This window comes from Amblyomma americanum, chromosome 7 (assembly GCF_052857255.1).
Source record: "Amblyomma americanum isolate KBUSLIRL-KWMA chromosome 7, ASM5285725v1, whole genome shotgun sequence".
Classification (NCBI taxonomy): domain Eukaryota; kingdom Metazoa; phylum Arthropoda; class Arachnida; order Ixodida; family Ixodidae; genus Amblyomma; species Amblyomma americanum.
Window position 1 is genome coordinate 94,295,031 of NC_135503.1, and position 16,699 is coordinate 94,311,729.

A 16,699-nucleotide genomic window follows, 5' to 3' on the forward strand; every position below is an offset into this window, starting at 1 on the left:
GACTCCTATCACCTAGACGCATCCAAACACTCACTTTTCCCAATCCCCATCACCTACACCGCATTCACCCAACATTATACGCAGATGCTGTCCTTGGTATCGCGAAATTCCCGCATTCGCGCTCATTACATGGACATGCTCAGATAAACCGAACCACTTTGAGCCGCACAATGTGGTGCTGGAGCAGTGGGAGGTGACGCTGGCCAGCGGCACCCTGGAAGATCACGAGTAGATAGTTGCCATCGGCAAAGCATCAGCGGAAGCCTCTGGAGTCTTGGATTGAAGACCCCACCCACAATCCACTCCGGTCTTTTTACAATTAAGTGTTTATTCTGTCAGGAGATGAACTGCAACACATGATAAATGAGTTAGATAGTCAGAACAGAAAGGTGGGTCAAAAAAGTAAAATGCACAACAGCAAACTAGTAATAAACAGTCTGACAAGAGAACAGCAGTTCACAAATGATAGTGAACTGCTGAAAGTGGTTACGATATACGCCTACTTAAGGCAGTTATTGACCGCTGATTCGGGCCGTGAGAGGGGAATAACCTGAAGAATGAGAATCGGGTGGAGCGCATATAGCAGGTTGTCTCAGATCATGAACGGCAGTTTACCAATATCCCTAAAGCGATAAATGCCCGAAATCTGTATATTACCGGTGCCATCATATGAGGCAGAAACATTTAGGCTAACCAAAAGTGCCACATTAAGTTAGGGATAACGCAGCGAGCTATGGAAAGAAGAATGATAGGTGTAACGTTAAGAGACTGCAAGCGCTGCAGAGCGGTTGAGGGAACCAACGCGGGTAAATGACATCTAGTCGAAATTAAGAGGAAGGAACTGTCTTGGGCAGAGCATGTAATGCGAAGGCAAGATAACCACTGGTCCTTAAAGGCGACTGTGTGGATTCCAAGATAAGGCAACCGCAGCACGGAGCGGCAGATAACCTTGAAAATCACCGCATTATAGGCATATTGATATAGAGAAACCGGTATCGTGCTCTGGCAGTCTTTTACATAAGTACTGCGTACAAGTGAACAGATTACAAAAACTTGATTTCATAAAGCGCAAATAACAGAGAAAGATCAACAAAGTTGCGCAGCTGGGACAAGCGGACGCTCCTGTGCCAGTAAATTTACTCATAAAGAGTAGAAGGCACACCAAAATCCTGAAAAGAAAAACTTATAGAACAACATACCTTGTTGTACGCTATTAAAATCCTTGCTAGAATAAAAAAGCAGGGCAACAGCAATCTAGTTACAGGGAAGAATAAAAATGAGGTTAGCGAAATCTCGCAGCAGGGTTCGAGCTCCCTGGCACGGGCACAAACTGCGCCGACGAAGCGAAAAAATAAGCAGTGGTTATCAGGAAAAATTGCACCGTTAATATAACACGCTTCTCTAGTATTTTAACTGCATAAGACAGAGCTGCTTTTGAAAGATAACTTTCAAATCTTATTAAATGCACTACATTTACGAAGATGCATATGTATCGCTGTTTCCAATTTTACACGAATATGTCCAATTGAAAATTATGAATTTCGCATTTCGAGTTTAGCAGAATGTTTTGCGAAAGTCATTAATAGAGACTCTGTTCAAAATCATGAGAATTATTGTATTGTAAACTGAAAACAACCGATATTAGTTCCCGCTGAAAAATGTAATGCAGATATGCTGATTCCCTAATACTTCGTCGAGGCGTATGCAAACCTACGTCTAAATTTCTATTCATATTAACGCGAAAAGTAGCCGTTATATTTCGCAGCAATGTTCTGCCTGCTGCTAGATAAATTACAAAGAAAGCAATTTAAATATCAGGCACATAATTGGGAGATTGTATGACTTTCGATAATGAGATTTGAAAACTCGTTATGAAGGGGTGAGAAAATGATCCTTCCCACCTAACGCCTTTCTATGCACAGTTCTGTATATTGACCTCCACATCGCTCGTTTTATTTTCGTTCGCATCTAACACAACCAGAGCAGATAATCGTGGAATGCCACTTTTATTATTCTTAAATATTTTCTTGACTCCGCATGTTAAAAATCTTTAGTGCTTCCGCAGTGGCATCATGAAGTCTGCTGTTCCCTCATGGAACTGACCCAAACAATTATTTAGCGGCAGTCTTCTACAAACAACCCTGAAAAAAAGGACCCCATCAAATGTGCCAGTCATCAGTGTGTGGGGAGCGTAATGCTACATCAGCGGTAGTTGATCAGTACCTGGTACATTCAAGAATAAGATATCTCCATTTCATTGCAGGTGACCACTTTGTCGATTTTATCCGGACACTTTGGCTTGCTCGTGGACGAAATGCACAGGACAGGACACCATCTCTCTGGCGTCCGCCGCATCAACCTCTGTGGCAGCGCGTTCCCGCAGGCCGCCCGCAAGACCGTGCAAGCCATGTTCAGTGACCTTGAGTGGATAGTAGACATGTATGCCATGACCGAGTCCATGGCCGTCCTCTGTTCGACCGCAGTCCATGCAGCCGCAGGGACGGACGTCGGCTTCCCGGCTCCGTGGTCGCAGATCAAGGTTGGCGCATATGAAGTTATTCATTTGCAATCGACCCTTGGCGAATTATAATTTCAACGAACCGAAAACCATCAAACCAATGTAAGAATAACAGCGAATTTCGCGAACATAAGACCGATGGATGCAACGATATATTTGTTAATAATCAAATGCATGCACCAACCAGACCAGCAACAATTACAGATTATTCAACAAAAACTTGGGATCAGAATAATTCTTCGTGGGAAGAAGAGTTGAATTCTTGGCAAGAGAGGATATTGTACTGTAGGTACATGAAACACGACAAAGCAATTCTGATGTCTTTCAGAGGCTTTCTTTCTGAAGCATTTTGCTACATTGGAATGAAAGCGTCCGAATGAATATTGTTAGCAGAATTATCTTGAACTTGAATACTAACCAGAACGTGTCACAGGTCGTTGACGTGGTGACGAGGCAGAACCTAGGACCCAACCATACGGGTGAAATATGCTTTCGTGCACCCACAGTGCTGAAGGAGTACTACAAAAGACCAAAGGAGACTGCCGAGATCTTTGACAAAGAAGGCTGGTGCAAGTCAAGTGCGTTATGAATTTTCATAAGACGATGTTCGGCATCGCGGATAGTTGGATACCAGGTTGAGCACTCCGGAAAATTTTTCAAATAGAAAAGGTTTATGGTTTATGGGGGTTTAACGCCCCAAAGGTACTGAGGCTATCAGGGACGCCGTAGTGAAGGACTTCGGTAATTTGGATCACCTGGGGTTCTTTAACGTGCACTGACATCACACAGCACACGGTCCACTAGAATTTACCTTCCATCGAAATTCGACCTCTGCGGTCTGGATCGAACCCGCGTCTTTCGGGTTAGCAGCCAAGCGCAATAACCCATGAGCCACCCCGGCGGCCCGGATAGAAAAGGGCCCACCACATTGTTTGGGAGAAGATGGCGATGACAGCTATAAACTGTGGGCCCAACTGACCTTCCATAGCTGTTTTAAAAGAAAACGAGCTGCAGAGCAGAGAGCCATTAAAATTTTCAGCGAGAAATTGCGGCCACGTAAGCCCAAATATATACCGAATGATTTCATATATCAAATTATATTTAACTGCTGTCAGGTTTCATCGCGATCCACAATGTGGCGCTTCTGCGAGGACTGTTTACTTTAATTATACTAAACAATAAATAACAAATGTGAATCTAGGAAATTTCCATGCGTGTAAATGACCTCGTAGCGGCAAAGTGCTAGAAAGAGGCGATCCCGTTTCTAGAGCTTATGCATTGATTTAACGCAGGTGACGCTGGATGCTACGACGAAGATGGTCGCCTCTTCATCGTCCAGCGGCTAAAGGAAATGATCAAGTGCATAGACAATCAGGTTAACCCCGCGGAGATTGAAGAGCTGATCCTCCAGGAGCACTGGGAGCAAATATCCGAAGTGGCCGTGGTGGGCCTGCCGCATCCGAAGTACGGACAGAGTCCGGCAGCTGCCGTGGTGCTCAGGGATCACAGCGGCAACAAATACGACCCTGCAAATCTCACCAAAAGGATCAAGGCCACCATCGCAGGTTGGTGCGCAGGGGCGCTTCGGTTTGTGTGCGCCGTTGCGAACTTGACGATTCTTACGACATTACACCTCATTAAAGAGACACATTATTTATGTTATGGAAATTTTAGACATTGAACAAGCCGTTAACCACATTAGTCTAGGATGAGAGTAAGCTAGTGGTATCTTCGCTGCCATCTATTTCATTCTTATCATGGGCGCTACCGAGTGACCATCACTGTAAGAGGAGTGTGGGCGTATGTCAACCAATGACGAAAGGCGGCGAGAATTTAAATGAGGCATGATCGAGTCTGAAGTGTCACGCAGGTGAAAGAGTGAAGCACACAAAGAGTCCTTCTGCTTTAATAGCCCTTCGCCAGGGTGTCGCAGTTTCATCTTTCGAGTCTTCAGTTGTCTATAGGTAGAGAGGAGGAGCAAACTGGAGGGCAGGCAGGTTAACCACAGAGCTGATGAGTGGCTTCCCTCCGCTGAAACAAAGAGATGAGGGAATGTAAAGGAAAAAAATAAAAGGGGTGAGGAGTAAAATAACCATGAGAAAAAGAGAGCGAAAACAAGACGACGGACGGAGACAGAACACACAGCACGAACGCTACCATGGATCGATACCGACTCACCCAACTTTCCACCCGTGAGCAAAAATAAGGCTTAAGGAAGCGCTTTCTGGCTAGTCACAATACGTCACGGAAACGCGACGCCTTCAGCTATCGAAACAAAGCTTTGACGGCTTTGAGGGCCGTCGATTGCTATGGCATCTGCCCAAAAGTCTTGTTTTTCGTAAAGGGCAAGGATCGAATTGGTACTCAGCACTGCACAGCTTGTGTCCTTCGGCACTACATAGAGCGAATTCCCATATTAGTCCCTTATCAGGCATTTTAAACATATTGATTGCCTTCGCCTGCCACAGCTGAAGGCGCGACATTGATGAAGGCAGAGGGGGCACTCTTACGATAGAGGCGACGCGCGAAAGAACGCCGTGTGCTCTGCGGTGGTTGTACAGGTAGAAAACCGCAGGCAACAAAACTTAATCCAAACGGCGCAATAAGATTAAGAAATACTCAACGAATAAAAACAAACCGCAGGAATTAAAGCGTTGTCTGAGCGAATAGTAACGTGCGAGCGTTAAAGAGCCCAGGTCGAAGTATAGCCAGCGTCGTCATCGGGGTCCGTTCACGGCGAGAGGAAAATCTACGAAATATCAGCACACAAGAAACCTAGGTGGCAGGTGGGTCACATAGGTCACGTGACCTTTTGGCGTCATCACACGCTGCCCACCTGACTGGGAGAAAACTGCCCATCGTGGCTGGTGGCAGTTCAGCCAATGATTGGTCAAGAGACATTGCGCAAGAAAAGCAATCTCGGTCTCGCAAAGCCCAGCGTCGGCAGCGCCTGCCATCGCAGGGAAGTTACGCGTCGTTTAACCGCTGCACAACTGCACCTTGAGCAGCACGAGGACTTCCAAGAACCGACAGATATCAAGTCGTGAATTGCCATTTCCCCAATACGGGTATTAAGCTGCTAGCGCCATCTCGTGTTAAGGCGGAAACAAACTGTCCTCTTGAATTTTATTTTTTAAATACTTCCGACGACTGTCGTGTTTCACAGATTGAGAAAAAAACTTAGCATCTTTATCGCTCGATACCTGACAGGGTTTGCGAGCGAAAAGAAAAGCTCAATGCAGATGGTGAACAGTTCTCAGTTGTGGTAGACTGTTGTGCGATTCTGAGGGATCCTGGCGTTTCGAGGAGAAGAGAGGCGTTCTGGGTAAAAAACCATAAAGCACAAAGAAAGGAGTGGATGTTGGGCAGGCGGATTAGGTCGAATACTGTTTGAACGCCTCTCTTTTCAGCACTCTATGAAGAAATCGAGCTCTGAGCAGCAAAGACAGCCACCCTTAGAGAGCAGGGTACGCTCTGTTCGGGAACAGAACCCACCAAAGGTGGTTCGCCGCCTAATTTGCAAATGGTATTTACAGACAACAATGGCTAACGGTTTTGGAAATAATTTTCCGCCTTTAGAAGTTGATACCGGTAGCAGTTCACTCTGGTGTGGAGTGTTTAGCGCCTGGGAATCGCGAAAACGAAAAAAAATGTTTGAACACCCCGTTGTTCGCAGAACATGCTCTAAAAAGATAGTAGTTATGTTAGTGTTAAAGAGAGCGAAAGCCACCGATGGTGAGAAGCACAAGGAATCGCAAGAATGGTTAATTAATTTTAACACCTCAAGTTACTGATGCGAACTGCGTGACTTGTTTATAGTTACTTTGATAATGACTGGGTCATTATTCTAGCGGTAGCGTTAAGGCTCGTAGGAACTAGCGGGGAACTAAAGGGATGTCATAGCACTTACGGAGGTTATGAGGACAGGTGAGGCGTATAGAGTATAAAGGGGCAGGCATGTACGGTGCTGTCGTGAATTTGCGGAAAGACGAGAACTCGGTGTGGGATTCCTCATCAATCAGGATATAGCAGGCGCCATAAAGGAGTTTTATAGTATAAACGAGAGGGTGGCAGCTATCGTAATTTGGCTTAATAAGAGGTGCAAGCTGACGGTGGTGCAGGCCTACGCACAGACATGATGCCATTAAAACCAGATCGTTGAAACCTTCTAAGAAGACGTGAAACCGGCAATGAACAAAGTATGATCACAGTATACTGTACTAATGGGTGACATCAATGCCAAGATAGGCAAGAAACAGGCGGAAGTCCAGGCGGCTGGCGACTATGGCCTAGGCTTCAAGAATAGCAGGTGTAATTAGCAGAGTTCACAGAGCGAAATAATTTACGCATCATGAATATCTTCTTCCTAAAAGGAGTGGACAGGGAGTGAAGCCCCAATAGTGAGACTAAAAAGAAATAGTCTTCGTATTATGCGCTCACCCTGATATAGCTCAAGACGTGGAGGTCCTCGGAAAGGTTCATTATGGCGACCACAGAATGGTGAAGTCTCGAATTAGCTTTGACTTGAAGAGGGAACGGAAGAAGCAAGTGAAGTGGAAGTCCATTAACCAGTAAGAGGGAAAGTAGTGGAATTCAGGATATAACTGTAGAACAGATATTCAGCTCTAAATGAGCAAGGGAATCTCAATGTCCAAGCAATGAAAAGAGAATCTTACAGCTATCATTACGGAGTGCGCAGTAGAAGCAGGCGGTAGGATACCAACAAGCTATCTCAGGAGACAAAAATTCTGATGAAGAAACACAAAAGCAAAAAGCATCTAACACTAAGGACAGAATAGGACAGGTAGAGCTATCAAGTTAATAAATAAGCTCAAGCTAGGCAGCATAAGGAAGTTTAATATAGAAAAAAACGAGCACGCTCTAAAACGGAGGTACCCTAAAGGCAGTGAAGAGAATACTAGGCACCGGTAAAAACCAGGTGTATGCGCTAAAAGACAAAGACTGAAACGCCATGAGAAATATATATACATATGGAAGTTAAAGTAGCCGAAGAGTTCTACACAGAACGTTACTAGGAGAGGCAGTAGAGCACTGCAAAACAGTAACAAAACAGGAATTAAAAAAAAAGCTTTAGGAGCAATGCAAAGGGGGAAAGCAGCTGGTGAGGATCAGGTAACAGCAGGTCTGTTGAAGGATGAAGGGGAGATTGTGCTAGAAAAACTATCCACTCTGTATGCGCAATGCCTTATGGCGTAGAGCGTACCAGAAGCTTGGAAGAACGGTAAAATTATCTGAAGTCATAAGAAAAGAGACGTCAATGACTCGAAAAATCACAGACCGATTAGCCTACTGTTTGTTTTCTACAAGGTATTCAATAAGGTGATCGAAAATAGAATCAAAACAACCTTTAACTTCAATCAACCAGGTTATCACGCAGGCTTTTGTAAAGGATAAACCACAATAGACCATATTCACACCATAAGTCAGCTGGTAGAAAAATGCGCAGAATATAGGCAACCCCTGTATATAGCGTTCATCATTGCGTGAAAATATTTGATTTAGTGGAAACCTCAGGATTTATGCAGGCATTGCGGAATCGGAATGCAGAAAACTCTTACATGAAAATATTGGGAGATATCTATAACGACCGCACAGCTAGTGTAGTACTTCATAGAATCAGGAATAAAATTCCAATAAAGAATTGTGTCAGGCAGGAAGACACGATCTCGCCATTGCTATTCATCTCCAGTATACAGGAGGTGTTCCGTGGACTGGATTGGGAAAAGTTGGGGATAAGAGTTAATGAATAATACCTAAATAAACTGCTATTCGCTGATGATACTGCCTCGCTACATCACTCAGGAGATGAGCTGCAAGGCATGATAAATGAGTTAGAGAGTACGAGCTGAATGATGAGTCATAAATTTAACATCCACAAAACCAAAGTAATGTTCAACAGTCTCACAAGAACAGAACAGTTCGCAATTAGTAGCGAGGCGCTCAAAGTAATGAAAGAATGTGTCCACCTAGGGCAGGCCGTGACCGCTGAACCGGATCATGAGAGGAAAATAACTAGAAGAATAAGAATGAAGTAGAGCGCATATGGTAGGTTCTCTTAGATCCTGAATGGTAAATTACCGGTGTCCCTCAAGACAAAGTATACAACACTTGTATCTTACCGGTTCTCACCTACGGGGCAGAAACATGGAGGCCAACGAAAAGGGTTCAGCTTATGTTAAGGACAACGCAGCGAGCTATGGAACGAAAAATGATAGGTATAATGTTAAGAGACCGCAAGTGGGCTGAGTGGGTGAGGAAGCAAACACGTGTTTATGACAGCCTAGTCGAAATTGACCGGAATAAATGGGCGCGTGTAGAGCATGTAATGCAAAAGCCAAGATAACCGCTGGTCCTCAAGAGTAACGGAGTGGATTCCAAGAGAAGGCAAGCGTAGGAAGAGGCGGTGGAGAGTTCGATGAGCTGAGGAAGGTAAGAAGGTTGCGGGAATACGGTGACCGCAGCTGGCAAAGGACAGGGTTGATTAGAGATACATGGGGGAGGCTTTTATCCTCCAGTGATCGTAAACAAGCTCATAATGCTGGCGCCTGCAGCGTGCGAGAAAATGCGGATTGGCCGAACAGGCCCTGATGTAACACGTGGAGCGATGGTTTGAAATGTTAAAACAATAATACGAATTGTGAATATAAGGCCGTAAAACGTTATTATGACAAGTAAGAAAGTAAAATAAGTTAACGGCACTGAAAACAACAATGAAGTGAGATGGGAACAGAACTGCGCCCTTTTTATGTCGAGTCACACAAGCTTACTCAATCCTATGGAGGCACGTTTGCTCGGCCTCGCTGGAGAGGCATTCCGAGTCTTGTGCGGCAGTGTGCATGTCTGTAAAGTGATATGCAAGGAGGACCTCAGACTACTGAAGGGAGCCATTAACGTTATCGTGTAATACCCGTTAGGCGCACTTTAAATGTCCCACCGAAGTTTTCTTTCTCTTCATTCACTTTAGCTTCAGACCCCATGTGTATCAGGAGTGTTTTGTTACGTTGAACAGAACAGTTAATTAGGCCGATACCACGTTACTGCGTGAGCAGTATAGTGCTTTTGGGCGAAAAGCGGAGGTTCGTGTCCGTCTTTGATTTTGCGTGTGCGTGCCTTTGGGTGCGTGCGTGTGTTGTGTGTGAGCGCGTGTGCATGAAGTATGCTTGTTTGCCAGACTCCTCCGGGGCACCTTTCGATGGGTCCACCTGGTCTAAAAATGCATCACCGAGCTACGGGCTGCCGCTTGCTTCCCACCCACATATATTGATCCACGAGAAGGCCACCGCCCAACTAACACTGCACCCATTTCCACCCACCACATTTCCACGCAGCAGTGGAATTAAAGCGCGACGGCAATTTCGTACCCAAACAACCTAAGAAAAGTCGATGAGATAGAAAGTGAAATGCAAATCAATACAGCCAAAGCATATTTGTCGCAACACATCGTATATTCGCCTATGCACTTTTTAGAGCCTAACATATTTGTTTTTTCACCCCTATGTATAATTTTCAGAGCATTAATTCACTGGCCTCACACAAATGATAAAAACAAGTATATCGAGAAGAATGCTATCTATGCTCAGATGTGTGACCAGTATTCCCGAAGGTAGTTTCTTTAAAAGTGAATGAAAAAGTTGTTTGAAGACAAAAAGCTATTTATTTGTTCAAAGTATGTGATACGTTTGTCATTTTCCTTTCTGACAGATAACCTAGCCATGCACAAAAACCTACACGGAGGCGTCTTCTACTTCGACTCACTACCAAAGACAGAGTCTGGAAAACTCAGTCGATCCGCAGTGGTGCAAGCATGCGCAGGGAGAAGTGCTTACTTAAATAAACTCTTCCAACAAACCTGATGCACTACAATTTTTCCTATGATTTGCTGTTCGACATTTGGAAATTGTCAGTTCTTAAGAGATATCGTTCAGTTCTACTGTTAATCTAATCGTCCTCATTTTTCTAGGCTTCTACGTTAAAGAGTTCTTCTCTAAGTGTCAGAAAAGAAGTTTTAGCATCAAGCATTGGTTTCCCTGAAAACAATAAAAATGTGCACTCTCGGAGGGCAGCAACCAGACTTCGCGAATGCTCTGCAGATTCTCTAATTACTTCCTTACAGCCCTGGGTTGTTACCGTTAGAAGCGCGGGGGCGTAGAGCATTGCATGTTTTCAAACACTATCGGTTCGTTGCGAATTTTTGCGTGTTCCCACCAAACACCAATGTCATATGGCCTGCATCCTTCTCTTATTTGAGGTGAGGCAATGTGTGCGAAAGTTCGCGTTGTGCAATACCATTGCGTTACTTCTGATGATGCCGGCGTCCACCACAACGAAGCTCTAGAATTATTCAGGCTATCAGAAGCATCCGTTGCTAACCACACAAGTGAGCTGTGCTCTTGGTCAGGTGCCAAGCCCCGGACCGGACAAAACCCAGCGTAGAGTGGCTGTTTGCTCGCCTGCAACGAAGCGGACGTCAAACTAGTTTGAAATTCAAAAGTTTGCAGCATCGTCTTACGGCTACATTTGTTAATGTGGGCCAATCGTGTATCTACTGGCATAGCATCCGCCGCGGAAGTGCAGTGGCTTTCTGTTAGCATAAGGTTGCGAAATTGAAACCCAGTTGTGGTAGCCGCATTTCAGCTGGGAAAAATACAAAATTTCGCATACCACACATCACATTTATGCACAGCCTTGCACATTTCATTTCGCTGAAATGACGACCGCTCCGTCCGAGATTTCCCTTAATTTTCCTCGCCTCCTGCGTGCGATGTGTCTATATAGGTCGGCCAGAGATATCGAAAGGCCAGCTTCTTTTTAAAGCTTGCTTGTACCGATGTATTCAAAGTTGGTTATGAAGTGAGGCCCCCTGTATGTCTAATGTGGTTAGCCAAGGTGATCCCCAGTTGGGCGATTGTGGGGCTTGCAACACAGGCCCCAGTCAGCCCACCATGGGCTGCCCAGATACGCCTGAGTAGGTCCCGCTTAGGACCGATGCAGGTAGCCTATGTGAGTGTTCCCCCATTCGTCCTATATTTCTTAATGTCAGTAGCGTCCGAGCACTCCCATTGTTCCTATTTTTGTCAGATGTTGGCAGCTCCTGAGGTCGAATATTAGGTTCCAAGGCGTAAGCCTTTCTTGGCTCATGAGTGGCGTGGACAGAAGTCGTGGACGGAAGTTTGTGGGCGCAGGTGTTCCGCTCGAACGTTCAATCGCAAGTTTAATGGAAAATAAACAAAATGTAGGAGTTTATCAAGCAGCAGTTAATAAGCAGCATATACGTATTGAAAAAACAAACAAATAGAAAAATAAAAACATAATTTAGAAATTACTAAAAATAAACAAAAGGCTGCGCATAATACAAATTTATGAGTTGCAGAAGTGCATGCATAACAGGATGAAGCCACGTCGGTGGGTTGAACCTCGCTGGAGCCAATGCTGTACCGCCTGCGGTAGTGAATCGGCTGTCCCATTTATGTTTTCCGCTTTTTTTCTCTCATAGTGCCCACATTCACCCAATGGCCCCGACGAAGGATTGATGTGGGCATCTTGTGAGCACGCCCGCTTTCGAGCCCCGACACGGCTGATGTGAGATTTAAACGTTTTGTGTGTGCTGACCCAATTACGCTTAACTAGGGTTTTCCCGCAGATATGCCACATATATGTTCCATCTGTCCTCAAGTACCCTACGAGGGATGATTATGGGGAGAATATGTGGGCGCGCCCTTTTTCCAGCCCCATCACGGGCTATGTGTGACCTACGGCGGTGTTTTGTGGGCAGTCCCATTTGGGCTAACGGAGGTTTTTCAGCATAGAGCCTCGTTGACGTTCACTCTGCCCTCATGTAGTTTACAAAAGACTGATAAGGGCAGCAGTTGACAACGCCCGTTTCCCAGCCCCGCCAGTGCCTATGATTGACATACGGTGGTTTCGTGTGGGCAGTCACATTTGGGCTACCAGAGGTATTTAGAGCATAGCGACAACATTGATGTTTCATCTGCACTGCAGTACCCGACAGGGGACAGATGTGGGCTAGATGTAGGAATGTGGCAGGAGGTAGCCCAATCAACAACGATATGAGATCTGTGTAGAATTAACAAGGGCAAGCCCAACTTGGGTTAGCTTATTCCCTATAGGGGGCCAATGTAGGTTCTCTAGCGGTTGCCCCAGCCACACTTACCCATGTGGCGCTCACTAGGGCCCACCATTGAGTGCTCTTTGGGCTTTTAACTGTTAGCAGTGCCTTGTCGGGTTGCAATTACGGAGACGGGGTGGATGAAAGAGCAATGCGAGGCTAGAGAAGAATTGGCAAATGCAACAGGTGTCAGCGTCACGTGCATCTCTCTCTTAGACCATGCTTCCTGTATCGCAGATGCTGGACGAAAGAATAGCACATAAAAGTTGTCCTCCAGACAACAAAACGTATTCGATCGATGTAAGTATTGCTCATTATAATGAGCGAAACATGAGAATAATTTTGAATAAACTTGAGACAGACATGGTTTTGTTTAGTGCAACACTTTTATCCAAGAGAATTTAGCCGGTCTCTCCTTGCCTTGCTATAAAACATTCATTACAGGTTAGGCAGCCTTGCTCAGCTAGTCTGGAGTAAATTGAGGCAGTATGCAAGCAGACGTTTCAAAACCCATCATATCTGCACTACTTCAGCCATTCTACTCCGATATTAAGCAAATAGATAAGCAGTAGAAGCCAATACACACGTCTGCATGAGAAATGTATTTTGGGAAGAACTGTAAACACGCAGACGAATTAGTGGGGACTTATTCTCTAACATAAATCTGTGCAATTTTTGCAAATGTGCTTCGCAGCGCTTAACTCCGGAATTGTTAGGTTTGGACGACAACCACAGCTTTCGATAATGCATCAAAACTCGCCAATTTTCATTGCATTGTCTGCCGATCGACCACAGTGCTCCCCTTGAAGGATTTTTGTGTGCAAACAAATACAGTGCTTTGGACACATTTCACAAGCATGCCATATGTAAAAGCTTTTAACGGTGACTGCAACTTGCCTTCGCTTGCAATGCGAGACTCGTACTTGGAGACTATGATCGTGACATTTACCATGCCTTATGTGCAAGCACAATTCCCTTATCACCCTGTAGCAAACAGATACAAATTAAAAAAAAATCCTATTTGCTGTTATTTTTTTCTGAAAAGGACAAATGCGCGGGCAAAAAACAAAGACTAGCAGCAACTACCTTACTTATTTCTGAGTGCTACAATTTTGTATTGTATAGCCTAACATAACTACATTAAGCGCTCCTTTTATTGTGAAAACGGTGCATGCGAAAAATTGAAAATGAGTTGCGTTGTTATGCGTTGCGCATTTATCGCAAGACAGTATTATGACGTTACAAATATGCCCCTAGACTTAGACATATGCACGCGACAGTGTTTAGCATCGCAAACCTGAAGGAAGCATTCGAGTACCGTGCTTTCACTGCTCTGGCTTACAAATTTTGGTAAGTGCGTGCGTTCAATCTCATGCGAACAAAACTGGCTACCATCATTTCGAGGCTCTCGGTACTGCACGTGCATTATATGCAGCACCTGTATGCTTGCTATGTACTAGTGTGATGGATGAGAAGCTATTTCATCAAAACTCTGATCAAGAGATTGCCAAACAATAGATCTGAAGTTTCCCGTGCCGTATGTCTTGATTATTTTTCATTGCGTTCATCCAACGCAGCATGAGGGGAGCATCTCTGTTTCTTTTTTTTTCATCACTAGTTTCATTTATTCATTAATCTTTAAAGAACCTTGTTAAACTTCAAACTTGTCAAACCTGGCAGAGGCAGGAAGGCATGCCGAGGGCGCGTGCGAGCGCTCGGATAATAAGTACCGTGAAATAACGCAAGCCAACCGGCTGGCCCACGGCATGCACCCAGCGGGACACAAGGCTCTTTCTCAGGCCCAGGAGCATGCCTGGTGCCCACACACCAGCACAGCTCACTGTACGCCCACATCTTCCGGACCGCTACCCAAATGCGTTTAATCTTTCCTGCGAAGGATCAAACGTGACCGTCATTGTGTGGGGATGTCCGCAAAGTAGCAGTTTTACGCACGGATGGGCAGCTCCAGCAATGCCGTTCAAGGGGCTGTTGTGGCCTGTGCCGCGTAGGCAGCTGAAGTCTAGCGCTCCCAGCCGCCTGATTCACTTTCCTCACTACTTTATGTGCTTTAAATAAATCTTCATGAATCTATCCTACTCGCGCTTTGAAATGAGATGCTGAAGGACCCGACAGAAAGGAGAGCATCATCCTTTAGGCAGGGGTGGGTTACAGTAGAGGGTATGAGGCGGCTTGCACTTCCACATTGCCGCGTGATGGCGGGAGCTACCGGGTCGCTAGTACCGCTCACTAGCTGCGTTTCCTGGTCTGTCCAAGTGGCGCCTCTTATTACTAGGAGACCTCCGTCGCAAATACATGAAAGAAATGACGTCAGTGAGCTTCTTTTTTTAGGGCTCTTTGAATGTGGTAGGATGTCGGACTTTCATTTGCAATTTCTTCTTCAACGTACCCGCCGCGGTGGCTCAGTGGTTAGGGCGCTCGACTACTGATCCGGAGTTTCCGGGTTCGAACCCGACCGCGGCGGCTGCGTTTTTATGGAGGAAAAGCGCTAAGGCGCCCGTGTGCTGTGCGATGTCAGTGCACGTTAAATATCCCCAGGTGGTCGAAATTATTCCGGAGCCCTCCACTACGGCACCTCTTTCTTCCTTTCTTCTTTCACTCCCTCCCTTATCCCTTCCCTAACGGCGCGGTTCAGGTGTCCAACGATACATGAGACAAATACTGCGCCATTTCCTTTCCCCAAAAACCAATTATTATTATTATTATTATTATTATTATTACTACAACGCAACCCCATTTCCGCCGAGAAAAACATAGCTTGCATTCCTGAGGAGTAATATATGCATATCGTTTAGTTTTTTATTTTAAAGCAAACGCTTTACTACGCCAGCCAGCGAGCCACTTCGGCTCGTCGCGCACTTCAGCCGTATGCCGTGTGCCGTGGCCGACGATCCACCTTGAGCCACCGTTGCCTAGCAACGCCGCAGCCGCGCTACAACAGATGGCGCTGCCGTCGACGCCGCTCGCTCCACCAGATGTGTTCCTCTGGGGTATAGGGAGATGCAGTGTCGCTGTGGAGGGTACATATAAATATGCGCTTCGCCTCAGGGTATTGTAGTCGTTATGGAGAGCACGAAAGGGACGCAAATACGACAGAACGAAGCGAGGAAGAGGCAAAGCGCTCAAGATACGCAAGAGGAACGCGCCGCACGACTCGATAAGCGTCGTAACGAAGATGCGGCTAGAAGAAGTCGTGCCACGTCCCGGAGTGACTCTTCAACTGCGGAAGAGACCGGTTTCAGTTCTCGAGAGCGTCTGAAGGAAAGGCTACCTAGACGACGAGGAAACGAAGCTTTCGCAATTCGACTAGGGTTAACCCGAGCTAAACCACAGCCAATTTTTTTTCTTAGTGTGCCTTAAAACTCACCTCCAAGTAAGCAACGCCTGTCGTATAGCGCAGCTGTTTGCACTGTTGCAATTCAGTTCAACATAGCGACATCGAGCTTTTCCGCCAAGCTAGCTCTTTCAAAAATTGGAAGTAATGTCCCACAAGATAAATCTGCAAAGGCAATCGATTAATGCTAGAAAACAACAATATATAAAACAGGTGGCCGGAAATGATTGAATGTAAGAGGACGGAGTGCTTGTTTGAAGCTGAAATGCAGTAGATGAAGTGGCTATGTGTTAGAGAAACAATGCACGGAGGCTATATGGTTGAAAGTAATGGCGGGTTTTGCTTATTATCATACGAACGTAGGTTAACGTGGTAATGAAAGTTTTTAAAGAGGCACGGTGGGCCAGTGGGTTTTGTTTTCTGCGGCTGGTCCCAAGTTTGCGGAATCTTATCTTTCCCTACAGCGGCCGCTTTTTCATCGATGCGAAAATGTAAAACGCTCGCTGTTGTGCGATGTCAGCTGCGTTTAAAAACGCCTGATGATCGTTAATTAATTCAGAGCCATCCCTCCCCCCCCTCCCCCCCGCTACTCTGCAATGTCAGCGGCGGTAAATAAAGTCAGATTATAGTACATTAATGATAGTCAGTGCAAGATAAACAACCCAAGGGGGCATAAACTAAC

General features: G+C 45.5%; 1 protein-coding gene across 1 annotated transcript; it reads left to right on the forward strand.

The window, feature by feature from the left end:
* The first annotated feature begins 3,822 nt into the window (after window positions 1-3,822).
* Window positions 3,823-10,392, forward strand: LOC144097951 (uncharacterized). Its single transcript, XM_077630544.1, has 2 exons — window positions 3,823-4,083; window positions 10,241-10,392. The coding sequence occupies exons 1-2, from the start codon at window positions 3,870-3,872 to the stop codon at window positions 10,390-10,392; spliced, it is 366 nt and encodes a 121-aa protein (XP_077486670.1). The 5' UTR covers window positions 3,823-3,869.
* The last annotated feature ends 6,307 nt before the right edge of the window (window positions 10,393-16,699 follow it).